Source organism: Xylaria bambusicola, assembly GCF_022495145.1.
Source record: "Xylaria bambusicola strain CBS 139988 unplaced genomic scaffold F5B22scaffold_9, whole genome shotgun sequence".
In the NCBI taxonomy this organism is placed as follows: Eukaryota; Fungi; Ascomycota; class Sordariomycetes; order Xylariales; family Xylariaceae; genus Xylaria; species Xylaria bambusicola.
Genome location: NW_025953562.1, coordinates 57452 through 71987, shown reverse-complemented (window position 1 = coordinate 71987; position 14536 = coordinate 57452). Strand labels below are relative to the sequence as shown.

General features: G+C 46.0%; 6 protein-coding genes across 6 annotated transcripts; 3 read left to right on the top strand and 3 right to left on the bottom strand.

The window, feature by feature from the left end:
- Nucleotides 1-1037: 1037 nt before the first annotated feature.
- Nucleotides 1038-4213, top strand: F5B22DRAFT_634621 (cytochrome P450; the record flags this gene model as incomplete). Its single annotated transcript, XM_047977006.1, has 6 exons — nucleotides 1038-1042; nucleotides 2319-2492; nucleotides 2561-2818; nucleotides 2891-2894; nucleotides 3069-3205; nucleotides 3280-4213. The coding sequence occupies 6 exons, from the start codon at nucleotides 1038-1040 to the stop codon at nucleotides 4211-4213; spliced, it is 1512 nt and encodes a 503-aa protein (XP_047833215.1).
- Nucleotides 4214-4727: 514 nt separating this feature from the next.
- On the bottom strand, nucleotides 4728-7005 carry F5B22DRAFT_596148 (amino acid/polyamine transporter I). Its single transcript, XM_047974201.1, has 5 exons — nucleotides 6442-7005; nucleotides 5994-6373; nucleotides 5783-5917; nucleotides 5572-5733; nucleotides 4728-5510 (listed from the first exon to the last, which is right to left on the bottom strand). Exons 1-5 carry the CDS (start codon nucleotides 6764-6766, stop codon nucleotides 4929-4931), a joined length of 1584 nt encoding a protein of 527 aa, XP_047833214.1. The 5' UTR covers nucleotides 6767-7005; the 3' UTR covers nucleotides 4728-4928.
- Nucleotides 6971-8828, bottom strand: F5B22DRAFT_565762 (uncharacterized protein). Its single transcript, XM_047973100.1, has one exon. The coding sequence runs from the start codon at nucleotides 8527-8529 to the stop codon at nucleotides 7174-7176; it is 1356 nt and encodes a 451-aa protein (XP_047833213.1). The 5' UTR covers nucleotides 8530-8828; the 3' UTR covers nucleotides 6971-7173.
- Nucleotides 8829-9302: 474 nt separating this feature from the next.
- On the top strand, nucleotides 9303-10369 carry F5B22DRAFT_565722 (uncharacterized protein). The gene is made up of 3 exons (XM_047973099.1): nucleotides 9303-9539; nucleotides 9604-9818; nucleotides 9963-10369. The coding sequence occupies exons 1-3, from the start codon at nucleotides 9406-9408 to the stop codon at nucleotides 10070-10072; spliced, it is 459 nt and encodes a 152-aa protein (XP_047833212.1). The 5' UTR covers nucleotides 9303-9405; the 3' UTR covers nucleotides 10073-10369.
- A 606-nt stretch (nucleotides 10370-10975) lies between these two features.
- On the bottom strand, nucleotides 10976-11248 carry F5B22DRAFT_596145 (uncharacterized protein). Its single transcript, XM_047974200.1, has one exon. The coding sequence runs from the start codon at nucleotides 11239-11241 to the stop codon at nucleotides 11080-11082; it is 162 nt and encodes a 53-aa protein (XP_047833211.1). The 5' UTR covers nucleotides 11242-11248; the 3' UTR covers nucleotides 10976-11079.
- A 1302-nt stretch (nucleotides 11249-12550) lies between these two features.
- On the top strand, nucleotides 12551-13699 carry F5B22DRAFT_565677 (uncharacterized protein). The gene is made up of 2 exons (XM_047973097.1): nucleotides 12551-13183; nucleotides 13267-13699. The coding sequence occupies exons 1-2, from the start codon at nucleotides 12719-12721 to the stop codon at nucleotides 13474-13476; spliced, it is 675 nt and encodes a 224-aa protein (XP_047833210.1). The 5' UTR covers nucleotides 12551-12718; the 3' UTR covers nucleotides 13477-13699.
- Nucleotides 13700-14536: the final 837 nt, after the last annotated feature.

Here is a 14536-nt window from a genome sequence, read left to right as displayed (position 1 = left end):
CTGAACAGGGGCAATTGCCTGGTAATCTTATAAGAATTCAACTAGGTAAAGTGAAGATCTCGATTGCAATTCTGGGGTATGGTTCAGACTCTTTGCCGGATGATGATTTAGCTGAAGAACTGGCAAGCAGACAATATCAGGCGGATAGACGCCAGTAGAGATTCATCGCAACCATTTGGTCATGTTAGATTCTAATTAATGGGTAGAATGGTCATATCCCTTTCAAGGAAGCTGGTAATACCTTGAAGTAGATCAGCTGCCAGGTGCATGAAGCAGAACGTAGAAGGGGGCAATCTTAGGATGAATAGCTAGATAAAACTAGTCGAGACGACGAGATTTAAATATAATATAAGCAGTCCATGCTAATTTATATGGCTTCGGTTGGTGTGGATGGCTGCGGGTCCTAAACAACTAAGTCAACTAAACTGGGACTCCTCTTGTTCAGTTGCTGTTTAGAAAGCTCACCATTTAGACACGTTCTTTGGGTACATAACTTGGTAGAGTTGATATTGAATTTCGTATGGTGAGATCGGATCGAATCACAACTGTAGGTATATCTAAGTTGCCCCGGACCTGCTTTGCCCTTGCCTATTCTCTCTTCCTGAAACTAGTAATTCACCTACCTCCACGACTCCCAGTCTATACTTGCGCTATGAAGTTAATGAAGATAAATAAGGTTGGAAATCAGAGTTCCCATTCCACCCATACCACTCTCTTGCTTTCAAACTTTCTCGGGGCTGACATATGTGAAAAGTAGGCAAGTAATTAGTCATTAGATAGAATTATACGGGTAAAGATAAAAAAAAAATCAATCTTCGACGTTCTGCTAACAAGGGATTTTCACCCCTAATGGCACCTGATAATCCTAATGTCAACAACCTTCTCCTCCCTGTTTGGGTTTAAAACGTTCAAGTATTGCTAAGTATCACTAGGTTTCTTATCAGCATATGCCTTTACCGCCCCCCTCTCCTTGCCAATGACCTTTATATTTGCATTCCCCATCACAAACTACAGGTGCTTGATGATGTACTTGCTCGATGCCGTACCTTTCCACAGATACCCGAGCGGGCACATCATAAGGTAAGGCAAACTTCACGCAGTTGATACCTGGGTAGGTTGGTGCATGCATCCTCATTCGCTTCAACGCACGGAGGTAATCCCTAACGCTCTCTGAGAAATATTCCTCGTTAGCGTTTGTTTACCTCTGTAGGGCTGGGCCGGGCAGGATTTGTTCATGTCAGAACAATATACTTAGTCTATCTTGGGTCCTTGATACCCATAAGCTGACCACACCCCCTACGAACCACCCCCCTCGCGAACCACCTATACTGTACGGTATTTACATATAAAACTGTAAAATAGATAATTAAAAATAACTAATTGAAAAAAGCATCTATAACTACTAAACTTTAAAATTAGCTATATAATATAATTCTATATATATAATTAAATTATAAAAAATATCGACCTATTATAGGAAGTGTATTTAATTGTTAAAGTTATAGTGGTTTTTTTAAGGTATAATTTATATGGGAATTTGTACAGTGCCATATAAAATTTTTCAAACCTACTAACCTTAACCTGGAATATTTATACGGAAAGAAATCGTAAAAATAAATGTAATATATTAGAAAATGCTAAATTGGTTAATGAATTTAATCTTTGAAACCGTTTATTTTTACTATTTTTATTCGATTTATTATACGTTATTAAAGATAGAAATGTTACCTTTTAAAGATAATAATTTAGGTGAAAAAATGTACAGTATTTTAGTGCGACGCCGTACTGTATATTTTTTACCTAAATTAGTACCTTAAAAAGGTAATATTTTTACCTTCAATAATGTATAATAAATCGAATAAAAATAGTAAAAGTAAACGGTTAAAAGAATTAAGTTTATTAAGTAATTTAGCACTTATTAATATATTATATTTATTTTTACGAATTTTCTCCATATAAATATTCTTGGTTAAAGTTATTAAGTTTGAAAATTTTTATATGGCACTGTATAAATTCCCATATAAATTACACCTTAAAAAAACCACTATAACTTTAACAATTAAATACACTTCCTATAATAGGTCGATATTTTTTATAATTTAATTATATATATAGAATTATATTATATAGCTAATTTTAGAGTTTAGTAGTTATAGATGCTTTTTTCAATTAGTTATTTTTAATTATCTATTTTACAGTTTTATATGTAAATACCGTACAGTATAGGTGGTTCGTAGGGGGTGTGGTCAGCTTATCCCCTATCCCTCTAATATTTTCCTCACATTTTCCCTTGCCTTCATCATATTTTCTGCCCCAAGCCATTCCAATCTTGTTATCTTCGCCGCCGGCGTTGTTGCCGTAGCATACTTTCTCGCTCGCAAAACGGTTGCCCAAGACAGTCGCGAGCCACCGCTGGCTCCCCAATCAGTTCCCCTCGTTGGGCACATGATTGGGATATCGCGCAGCAAGTTTAACTACTATGTTTGCCTCAGGTATCGACATAGCATAGGCTACTTTGTATTTTCTTTGTTTTGGTGAGGCGGACTAATTCTTCCCGAAGCAAGCAGGTTGCGGCTCCCATTTTCACCATGGCCCTCCTCAGCCAGAAGATGTACGTGGTGACCAGCCCAGCCCTCGTTCAATTGGTGCAAAAGCAGCACAAGACCCTTGCCTTCCCGCCCATTGAAGCCAAGTTTGCATCTACCGTTTGTGGCACCAGTAAAGAGGCGCAGTCTATACTAGCCAAGACCGTCAACGGCGACGATGGCGATTTTGGTTTATCAATGGAGTCATACGAGGCGATGCGGTCCTCTCGGACGTAGGTGGGCCATAAGGCCCCTAGAATACGTTCGAAGGATCAATTCAAAGTAATATTAAATGCTCTAGCTAGCCAAGTTCTATCTAAAAGGCAATTAAGCGGTATACTAAATATATATATAATCTCGGGACCCTTGTTAACCCGCTCCTTAACTCCACCAACGTCTGACAGGTCCGCCCTCAAGCCTGGCTCAGACCTTAATGACATGAACCGATCTATGATCCGAGAAGTTGTGAAACTGTTTGACTAGCTACAGCCCAATAAGGGAGAAACCAAAGCTCTGAGCATGTACTCCTGGTTGAGAGATGCCATCACGACGGCAACTACCCCGTCCGTATATGGTCCCATGAACCCATATGACGATCCCGGGATTATTGATGCTCTTTGGTAAGTAGAGTGGCTGTCATCAGTCCTTTCCAGCGCCATGCAGAGTGGCGGGATCTAACTTACTCTGCGTTTAGGGAGTTCGAATGCGGACTTATGTCAATCCTCATCGGCATCCTTCCTTCACTAACCGCTCGGAAGCCCATAGCGGCTCGAAACAAGGTTGCGAAAGCCTTTGAGAAATGCTACAAAGCAGGGGGTTTCAAGCATGCGTCAGCTCTTGCCAAAAAGCGTTACCAAGCAGAGGTAGACAACAACGTGTCCATAGAAGATATCGCCCGCTATGAAGTTGGGGGTTTAATCGCCATCTTGGTGAATACAGCCCCTGCAGCTTTTTGGACTCTGCTTCTGCTTCACTCTCACCCAGACCTCCCTAGTGACATCCACAAAGAAGTCGATGCCTGTACTAGGACATCAACTGAAAATGGTAATAAGGCCAAAGCCCTTGATATCACTACCGTTAAGAAGAGCTGCTCTCTACTCCTCTCATCCTACCAAGAAGTCCTTCGCTATCGATCTATGGGTGCATCTGTACGCGAGGTCATGGAGGGCACCTACCTCGACCAATGGCTACTGAAGAAGGGCGCCATGTTACAAGTGCCTAGTGGTGTCATTCATCAAGATAGCAGCCTCTGGGGAGACGATGTGGATGAGTATAACCCGCGCCGATTCCTCCCGGAGCAGAGGAAGAACCGTCCGCGAGACGTTTGCTTCCGCCCCTTTGGTGGTGGTAAAACTCTATGCCCTGGTCGCCACTTCGCTACGAATGAGATCCTAGCCGTTGTTGCTACCTTCATTGCGAGATTCGACATGAAACTTGTAGAAGGCGAGTGGAAGATTCCGACCACCACGAGCACTAATATTTCCGCTGTTGTGATGCAGCCAGACCATAATGTTGAGGTTGAAATCCAGACGCGTCAAGGGTTTGAAGATATTAACCGGGTTATTAATCTGCAGACATCAGAGAACATATTTGCTTTAGTGACAGAGGACAAAGGTGAAATTGCTTAAGGCTACGTAGTTTATAATCGAGCAAGACGTTGTTTTCTATACCACTAAGTAAATCCAAGGACAGAGCGCTTTGTAATAACTATTACTAATTGGTAAGTATTAAAACTCTACTACTTATCTTTATAGAGTGTTATAGTTATTAAGCTTTTACTTTTATGAAGGAGATCAACAACTGTACACTACACCTAACAATGATGCCTCCCCTCATTCTGAATTTAGTCATGATCCGGCGCATCACCAACAAAATCATCCCAACAGAACTGCTGTCGCCACTGATCCTCAGACTAGAATTGATCCGACACACGCGAAGACTAGTCCAGGCGACCTTAGCTCAGCTTCTGAAAGGAATGACATAGAAACTGGAATAAGTCCGACTGAGAAAGCTCGGCGCGCATGGTTTCCTCGATTGCGCGAGTTTCCACGGCGGGGCGTAAAGGGCGAATCAGCCGACCACAGGGGGGTGGGGAAAGCATGAGATAGTATATCTAGCGATGGCGAGCGCCGTCGGGCACCTTCGGTATAGAAATTGAAGAGTTTATCGATGATGCTAGGACCTGACTATCGGCTATACGAGCTAGTTCTCGTATATCAAACACACATCACTCGGGCTATTATGAATGAAAGAATATGTCTACAATGTTATGTGATTATAATGTCTTCTCATCCACCTCTCCTTAAGCACGCAATTACTAGTAACCATATCTAGCAGAGCATCTCAGCCCACTCGTCTTCTAGCATACTCCTTGCGCCCCCAATACAGCACACCACCAATGATCCACAACACGATCAGAACAGCCGCCAGAACCGGTGCAAATATAGCGCCCCTTACGACCACAAAGCCGCTCACAACAGCAAAGACGGCCGGGATAAGTACAAGAGGCTTATACGGTCTGTGAAGACCAGGTTCGCGAACTCGCAAGACGATGGCCCCGAGAACAGTGAGGAAGAAAAAGGAATACTCGCCGAGGCCGTTGAACGTGAGCAGAGCGCGGAAATTGCCGAGGAGGATGTATAAAGCGGAGAGCGCGGTGGACAAGATGATAGCGTTGATCGGGGCATCTGACGCGGTTGTGCCTGCGGAACTATCTGCCGACTCTGACTCTTGCTCGGGTCTCTTTCTGATGCCGACTCGGCCTAACTGTGAAAAGAGACGTGGCAGCCATTCTTGGTTCGCAGCTGCCACGGCCATGCGGCCGGCTACGAAGGAGTTGCCCAGCAGAGAGCCTGCGACGACTAGACAGATGACTATGGCGGCGACGATGCCGAAGCCTTGGCCGAGAAGGCGCGTTATGGCAGTCTGAGGTCCTTATGTCAGCTTTCAGGTATCTACCGCGGGGAAGTTAAAGGCGTAGACATACCACAGCCACGCTATCTGTTGTGGATACCACGTTCCATGGCAATAAGATATAGTAAGCTGTGTTAGCCGTAATAAAACAAAAGACTATTGTAGGAATAGCGCTATTGATGGCGAGGGGAAGCTGTTTCGCCGGCGACGAAAGCTCAGCGGAGATGTAGATAGCCTGCTCGGCGTTAATATTCGGTGATCAGGTCGAGCTATAAGCTACTTACCTTGTCCCAGCCAGAATATGCCCATAGTGCTCCGTATAGAGCAGTTGAGTAGTGTCCCAGAAGCTCCCATTCGCTCAAATGGCCCCAATCGGTTCTACTTCCATCTGGGTTCACTGTTGGTCGGTTTCCAAACCACTTCGGCACCGTCTATCAGCAACATTTCTTATAGGGAGAAAGGAAGATTAAAAGTAGATGAGGTCGAAATACTTACCGGCTTCGTGAACCAGTCACGGCCACCGACATCGTCTCTGTTCGGATGGGTCGCCTGTATGATAACGACGACAAGCCCAGCGACAACAACAGCAGCGATAGTGGTAAACTTCGTTACTACGAAGAAGCCGTTCAGCCGCGTGCTCGTTTTCGTGCTGATTGAATTCGCTACGCCGATGACCACCAAGATGAGGATGGAGAGGAGCTTGTGCTCAATCCTGTCCGCCTGGTCGGTGATGCCGGCGGCCGAGTATATGCTCTCGACGAAGACGATGCTGAGGATGGCCAAGGTCGCGGGCATCACAGCGACAATCCACGTCCAAGCAGCCAGAAAACCAAACACGTCGCCGAAGATATAGCGCAAGTACGGCTGTACCCCACCTAGGTATCACCAGGTTAATTCCATAATCCAAGGAGAGTGAGATTCGACCTAATGGTTCATCCCTCACCTTCGCCAGGTATCGCGGTGCCGAGCTCCGCCATAGTAGATGCCCCAGTCCAGGCTAGAATCCCGCCGATAAGCCATACGACCAGCGCCGCCCCCGGGGAGGGAACGTGAGTATCAATTGAACCGGGCGACGTGAAAATTCCACTCCCTATCACGATGCTAATCACAATCGCGAAAGCCTCGGCAGTACCAAGGTTCTTGGAGAATGAAGACCCCTGAGCAATATCGTCGCTGGTGATGACGCCATCGTGCCGAGGAGCGACGGGTTCATCGGCTTGCTCTCGAGAAGCGGACAGCAGCGGTCGCGTTTCTCCTTCAGACGCCATGGTCAATGCTCACGTATTCATATGAATATTGAAGCAACGTCTTCTCTCCAGGTACACCTAAGCCAATATGTAAGTGGAGGAGTGATCAATGTGATAGCGGCTCCTATAACGGCTAATTGTGGCTGGTTATGGTGTCATCTCATGTACGGTATGCTGAATGGCTGACTAACTGTATTGGGGAAGGGAAGCTCAACCTCCCCCAGAGCGCTTGAACCACGATAAATCAAGGATGAGTCCAAGTTTTTACAATGACAGCCGATTTCATTCATGGTGATTTTACAATTGTCGTGTAAATGTTTAGATACAATATCCGGCTCGCTAGAATCTCATTTGACCGTATCCCGGGGTTTCCATAGTGGCTACACTTACTTATACTTACACAAGGAAGACATAATTCATCATGAGCACTAATCCATGCCCTCCATGAGTTCAGTCCGATCGAGCACCATTCCCTTCTGGCCAATATATTCGCGGAGGGCATCCCACTCGGCGCCCTCTTCCTCGCCTTGCCGCCATAGCTCTTGGAAACCCCAGGCACACGCTACCTTGTCTAACGCCGCCCTTTCTTCTTCCCTGATCCATCGCTTCCTCAGCGGCATCCCAGGAGCCCATGTTACTCGTTTCATTTGATCGTTCGCTGTTGTAGCCGCGACCACTCCTAGGGATGCCGTGAAACCAACGTAAGCCAGGATTCCTACAAAGGCCACGTTCGTGGCGGTAGCGGTATCCATTGTTTGCTGCAGACCGGAGAAGTTAGTGGCCAGTATGTAGGCTGCTACAGGAGTGCCAACTAATGCGCCGATTGGTAGTAGACCGTGACGGAGAAGTTTGCTTCGGACAAAGGCCGTAGTTCCGTAGCTACTTTCAATGATGCCGACAGCGGCATCTAGGTTCTTTGTCGCGATAGCCGCGTCAAGCGCAGCGTCAGCTATCTTGGGCTCGATGGCACCTTCGGGACGGTCGGGGTTTTGCTTTTTGTAGCGCAAGGGCACGGAGCCCTCACGAGGCAAAGGTTTTGATGCATACAGATTGAATATTCTAGGCAGAGTTTCCGGCCTCTCCAGCTTTGCCTGGACTCTAACATACTGGTCGAGTAGATCGGGCGTTATTACTACTGGCTGATGAGCCAAGATTCGATAGGCGACCATGGAGATCTTATCAAGTAATTCATTCAACTTCGCCGAATAGTCTTTGTCTTGTGATAGTTTTGGATCATTTTTGGCAGTAGATGTCGATGGTATCGCCGGTTTCGCACTTGCATCACCATCTAGAGAGAGCAGTGTGGAAGCCGTAGAATCCAATTGGCTAAGATCGTGTACAATATGCGGCTGCGCTGCCACATCTGTATATAATTCTGCCAACGCATGGCAAGCGTCCAGCACTCCGCTCACGCTCTGCTTAGAGGGGATGCCTGGAGAAGAAGTGATTTCCGATACGCTTGCTTCAAGAGAGTCAAGAGAGTCCTTGATGCCAAGGGTATACGACGTATGTGTTGACGAAGCTTCAGTATCGACTTTGGTTACGGCCTCACTTGAAGGACTCTTGGACGGCTTGGATCTGTTCGTACTAGGTACTACGGTCGAAGACAGCGCGCGGCGTTGCGGCAATATGTATGGGCTCTTTGCTCGCCGGGGTTGGGAGTGTTGGTAAGAGACATTTCGAGCACTAATTAGGGGCGCCGCAGCTCGGCGAGGCCGGACAGATAGGGATTCGCAGATTTGACATATTGAGCGCGGTCGCGCAACAGCCCCAGGTTGGCGCATGACGGTGGCGATGTCGCTGCTGCTGGGAACCTGGCCTTTGGCACCTCCAATTTTGAGGGCTTCGCGAGAAATGCGGACATACAGACCTAGGTATCTTTCAATAAGTACCTAAGTACCTACCTCCTATCTAACGGTCCCCCCCCGGGGTTTAAGCTCTTATCGTTATCGCAAGCTTCACTCTACTTAGTGGACTTGGGCACCTGATCAGACCGCCTCAGCGCCTAACTTGCTCGCTGGCCAACCCCTGGAAAACTGAAGCCGTGATGGGATCAAGCTCAAGTCGTATTCAAGGACCAACTTAGCGGTTCAGATCTGATTATTTTTCAAATTCGATATTGACTCAACGCGACTAGGATATTATCATACGAGACAACAATAAGTCGCCCCTCGCCTGGGCGGAAGAGCCGCCGCTAGATGGGAACGGTTAAGAGCATTTCTGCCTTGGTTACATCGTGTGATGTTTCTTGACCGCTAGTACGGCTGCAATCGCAACATATCATTGAATTGGACGGCTCGATTACATGGTATGAAGACGTTTCTGTGATTCTTCGAAGCCCGAGCGGTAAAGAAACATCGCGTTATATAATCAAAACACGAGGTTGATGGCGCTTGCCATTTGGCGGACCCAGCCTCAATACGAGGTGATCTGCATCTCCTCGGTTGCATCATGAGTTAGCGGAGTTGTTACCCGAACCGTAGCGTTACCGATGCGTATTATGCAACACAGAGCAATAGTCGTGAAGTTATATATAAGCATGATGCTAGTAGGTCGATTGCAAACTTGGAAATAACAGTTGCCCAGCTATCAGTCTGTAAATCAAAACACTATCACCCTCATCACAACCGTCAATTCTCTGTCATAACTCTGTCAGCAACATGAGAGTCAACGCTGTCCTTAGCACTCTGTTCGCGGTCGCGGCCTCTGGCGCGGCAGTCAAGCCTCGAGATGCCGCCTCGTACGATGTCTTCGGCTTTTCGGCTGACTGTACACCGCACAGCGTTACGTGTGGGTAAGTTACTGCTCATAAGTGACGCCGGCGCAAGATAAATTATCCTTCTAATGTGTACATGTAGCTACGGCTTCCGGGTGGTCCCATCCTTTGAAACGCCTAGCGACAACGGGTACATTTGCGGGAACATAGTTCTAGGCCCGGACAACCTTCCGCCTCTCCCCTTGACGGCCTGTTTCACGAACCCAGACTTTGCTTATTCTATCGACATTGCCAATGGTGGCCTCACTCTCACTATCACCTCGGCGCTTAATGCAAACACTAACCTAACTGGAACCCGTAAGTCTGACTGCTTACTCGCATCTCATTTCACAAGAACAGCGCCATGATCCTACTCTTGGCATTTCCTTCGAAACTCTCCTTATATCGCTTCTTGAAAGGATTGGCAAGTTTCTCAAAATGCTAACTTGTTCGTTCGCTTAGATACTGCTACATCAGATCAGTTTATCTTTGAAAACGGAGGTACTACCATTTCGCAGAGATATATTGGGCCCAAGAACTTCACCATCGTCGCCGAGGAGGTTGCCGTCTAAACAGGTTTTGAACAATGAGAACGGGCCCAAGCCCCTTCATGTTTTACTTAGATATGTCGGCCTAAAGGTATAAAATGGTTCCTAGTTTGGCATACAAATGTTGAAATGTTGGTATGGTAGCCTCCAAGACTGGAGGTTGGAGCAAGTCCCCCATACTACGTTTACCCCACACGGCGGGGGCCTTCCCAACAGTGTTCCGATTTCGTAACAGTCAATAACAAAAACCTACCACTACACTAGCTAAATACTGAACTGAGTCATTGTGTTTGAGACCTGGATAACGAGGCAGATTCCTGGGTGACAATGTACAAAAGGCTATAAAACTGACACGAAGTACGGAGTAGTCTCCTTGATAACAGCGGTTTAAGTGTAGTTGACGGGCGGCCTCTCAGGGGTGTCAACAACCACATCACACCCACCACAGCCCTCTGGTGGATGAACGTATAAGATGACTAATAAAAGTCCATGGTGAGTGGGTTTGGTGGGTAATAATGAAGCTATTCAGAAATATCGTGAATCTCGCCGCCGCCCAGCCCGTTGTCCCCGTTGTTGCCGATAGAAACACCCTTTGCGATCCATCTAGTGACAAACGCAACTCGCTGCTCGTAGCCAATATGCTGTATAGCCTCGCTTTCAACGTTTCTGGAGTTGACATAGCCGGGATCAGGGTTCATCATTTATCAAACAAATGACCTGGCAAAAATCGACTCGAACAGTTTACACGAAATCTTCGTCAATATTCACGTAATACGCGTCAAATTCAACAAAATTCTTGCCAAGTCATTTGTTTGATCGATGATGAACCCTAGCCAGGATAATAAGCCCACACAACTCAAAGACCCAGTCCCTCAATAACCTACTAAAACGCAAGGCGTTCTCCAACTTGTCAGAATAGGGGTGTGCGTAACTAAGTATATTATGCCATATTAGGCGTAAGTTAACGAAGGTCCTACATGAAGAACCAAAGTTCCGCCAAAACCCTGTGTTAGTCATGTTGATCACCATTCTTAGATGTATCGTGCTTCCGTTCTCGTACCCTGTACACTATTCCTCACCAGCTTGACCCAGCCTGGGATATTCACAACCAGAAGAAAGAACGCGACGCCAAACAGTCCAAACGTAACCCCAAACCAAGTTGTCACATTCAGGTTCTTGAGGCTAATGTCCATGGCGAAGAATGACGTGGTGAGCGAAAGTGGCGCGAACGAGAATGTTACACGTGTAACCTCTGTACCGGTTGAAGCATGCAGTTCGCCTTGCACTCCGGCCGTACGAAGGACCATTGCAGGCTGTTCATGACCTTCCAAGACATGCAGGCAGTATTAGGCAATATTGGAAAGTGAGGTTATACAGATTTCGCTTCTTGAAACAGACCCTAGAGACCCAGGCGGTCTGGGCTGGCAGATCATTTGTATATAGAGTCATCTCAAGCCACCAACAGCCGAGAAGGAGTTGGTTGGTCAAGGACTAATGCAGCCCTAGTTGATCATTGTAATCAGAAGCCTCAATTCCAAGCCCAGTTCATCTGCCCTTGTTATAGAGAAGGCCAAGGAAGGCGAGTTTGCCGAGCCTCCAAGACTATTCATAGGAGTTTTGGGCCTCTTTGGAGTTGATATTGTTCATGAGATTCGAGATGGCATCCTGGCATTGAGCCTGCAACGTCTGGACACGTGTCTGAAAATATTCATACCTCTGCGTGACGGATTTCGCCGCATGTGATGCCTTCAGGTCTTCCTCGTTTATGGTTCGCCAACCTGGAAACAGTTTGGCTATGGTCGCCTCATAGTAGACCCAGCAAAGAGGATGAATTTATGAGATGAACCTTCCACACAAAGCACTTCCACATTCACGAATGATAACACGGCATACATAAACATCTCACATTATCTCATTCTTACACCATGGCAGCAGCGGTCTGACTTTGACTAATATACGTATACAATGAGTTAGAGAAATGAATCTGTTGGTCTGTAGGGATTCAGATATTACTTTTACTAGTATAAGGTAAATGGTTCCAACAGAGGTCGAATTCGTGAAGTATCATAAGGATTGGTGGCAGCCATACATCAGCCACCCACGTGGTCGGGTTCTATCTGCAACGAAGCCACTGACACAGTCAAATTGATTTATTATGATTTAAATATAGTTATATAAAAAGCGACTAATAATTCAGTATATAACCATGCCAATCGTTCAATGTCTCATCAAGCTTCATCTATGGTACTGCGAAAGTTGGTCTCGATGTGGGTGCTGCAATGGCCACTAAAAATATTTACACTAACACGACAAATATAAAAATAGCACATTCCCATTACACTATGGCTCTGTGGTCTTGTTAAAAGCTTCATCGCATGGACTTGGCAAGTAAAGGTTACATAACAGACCACTACTGTGCCGCACGCTATCCTCAGACTTGCCTCTTTGAGAAGCCGTTTCGATGACCCACGCCATTTCGGGCTTGGGAGGATCAAGGTTTAAGTAAGAACTAAGATATACGGTGACGAATACGCCGTGTGTAGGACTTCGTCTTTGGGTGAAGGAAAGGGAATCAAAGATGTATAAATAACGACTTTTACCAGCTATGCTTTCAAATGAGACACCAGCAACTCACTGCTTTTGAGCCTCACCCAAAACCTTCGTTTCATCATGAAGCTTAGTGCAACCACAAGCTCACTGCTAGCTGCAGCCACTGCCACCACGGCACTTGCTCAGTCCCAATGCCCGATTGTCTGGGATGACCCCAGGGATGAGTACGGAAATCCGGGGTACGTCAATATTGACCCGTATTTCGGTGCCAGTGGTCGCAAGATCATTCTACGCCCTGGCTGCACATACTGGAGACAAAACTACCCGAGGGACCTCCCAGACGAAACCGTCGGGTGTCTGAATGAGGATGGCCTTGTTGTTCCTGTTTCCGAGGAGAACTGTGCTACATTCAACTGGATTCCAGCGACTGGCGAGCTTGAGGACTACTTTACCTCAGTTATAAGGACAGTCAAGAACAACTACATCTGTGGTACTGACTATCGTCTACCTAACGGCGGTTTTGGCCCGGACGGCAGGTGGACATGCCAAGAAGAAGGATGGGGTTACGATCTTGTCGATGGACCAGTAAGACCCCTACCACATCGTTTGACTGACATTTGCTTTCATTGCATCCGGTGATCACCCTAACTGAATCTGGTGGTATATAGGAAGGAGACGTTCCCATCTATCCTGCGGGATACACTGGAGGGGTTATCTCTACACAAATCTTCACGTGGTGGATTCAGCACCCTCCTACCAGCACTGCCGACGCGCAGGCTATGCAGTGGCGTGTTCCCGATAACCCCTACTCAAACTACACTCTCAAGGAAGGAGATGGGACCTTCCCAGTTATCATGGAGCTAGTAGAAGAGATTTAGACATACTCCAGAGGAATCTTTTGTTGGCGTGTGATCAACACGATCTAAGAGAAGTGGGTTGAAACACTCTTGCTTCAAGTTTGCCCATTCTCAGACCAATATATGGTATAATTAATCTGTCATATCTATAGCTTCTAACTTGACTTGGTATCTGGCCTGAATAGACATATATCACCCAAAGCAGTGTAACTTGATAGCCAGCAACGATAAATTTTTCATTTCTATTGCTTCAGTAGATCTCATACTCAGAATCGGAAACATTAGGAATAATTTTAGCAGATAGCCATTGAGCTTTCTGTGCCAATTCTCACTCACGTCTTCTGATATTTCTATGAGCTTCCTGTCTTACTGGTAGTATGGGCCTCTAGTGATCCCTTATTCGGGTTTGCTGAAATTCGGTAAGATATTTGCGCGACAAGAGCCCTTCAACTATACCAATGAAGCGTCAATTGCCCAAGATCTACAAGATGTATTCATGCATGAGGATACCGAAACGGAACTTGACACTGCACTCCAATGGATCGTTAGTAGTGTCTGACACATTATAAATAATTGCCAAGAAACCTGTTCTGGAATTATAGAGAGCCTAGACAATAGCTAACTAGAAAATCATAACATCATAACATCATTTCATGTGGCAGGCTGTGCTCGGATAGAACCGGCGATATAAAATAAGAACTCTAATGGAACAGGAGCTGCGACGACGCCGATTGACATTGCAACTCCATCTCCAAATTATTCTTCTGCCTTTTTTTTTTCTCTTTTTTGCTTTCTCTTTTTTTGTCAGTTTTATGTCAAGCAAGACAGGGGAAATAAGAAAAAGGAAGAAGTAAAAAGAAGAAATCCTTGGAATGAAATACATTTTAAGGAAACCAGAAGCCTCCGCGTTCCCGGATAGAAACAACGGTATACACGAGGATTCTGGAAGGGAATTACCTTTCAAACGCACCAAATGACGACACCAGAAGCCTCCATGTTCCCGGATAGAAACGACGGTATATACGGAGTATCTGGGAAAAGAAATGAAAGCAGAGAAAACAAAACAAACCAAAACGCCAAC

Coding starts and splice junctions, on each gene's coding strand:
- F5B22DRAFT_565722 (XM_047973099.1), top strand. CDS start 9,406: ATGAGAGTCAACGCTGTCCTTAGCACTCTGTTCGCGGTCGCGGCCTCT. Junction 9,540..9,603: donor CCGCACAGCGTTACGTGTGG/GTAAGTTACTGC, acceptor GTGTACATGTAG/CTACGGCTTCCGGGTGGTCC. Junction 9,819..9,962: donor CACTAACCTAACTGGAACCC/GTAAGTCTGACT, acceptor TCGTTCGCTTAG/ATACTGCTACATCAGATCAG.
- F5B22DRAFT_565762 (XM_047973100.1), bottom strand. CDS start 8,529: ATGCGCCAACCTGGGGCTGTTGCGCGACCGCGCTCAATATGTCAAATC.
- F5B22DRAFT_596145 (XM_047974200.1), bottom strand. CDS start 11,241: ATGGACATTAGCCTCAAGAACCTGAATGTGACAACTTGGTTTGGGGTT.
- F5B22DRAFT_596148 (XM_047974201.1), bottom strand. CDS start 6,766: ATGGCGTCTGAAGGAGAAACGCGACCGCTGCTGTCCGCTTCTCGAGAG. Junction 5,734..5,782: donor CATATTCTGGCTGGGACAAG/GTAAGTAGCTTA, acceptor AACGCCGAGCAG/GCTATCTACATCTCCGCTGA. Junction 5,511..5,571: donor CAACAGATAGCGTGGCTGTG/GTATGTCTACGC, acceptor TAAGGACCTCAG/ACTGCCATAACGCGCCTTCT.
- F5B22DRAFT_565677 (XM_047973097.1), top strand. CDS start 12,719: ATGAAGCTTAGTGCAACCACAAGCTCACTGCTAGCTGCAGCCACTGCC. Junction 13,184..13,266: donor ACGATCTTGTCGATGGACCA/GTAAGACCCCTA, acceptor GGTGGTATATAG/GAAGGAGACGTTCCCATCTA.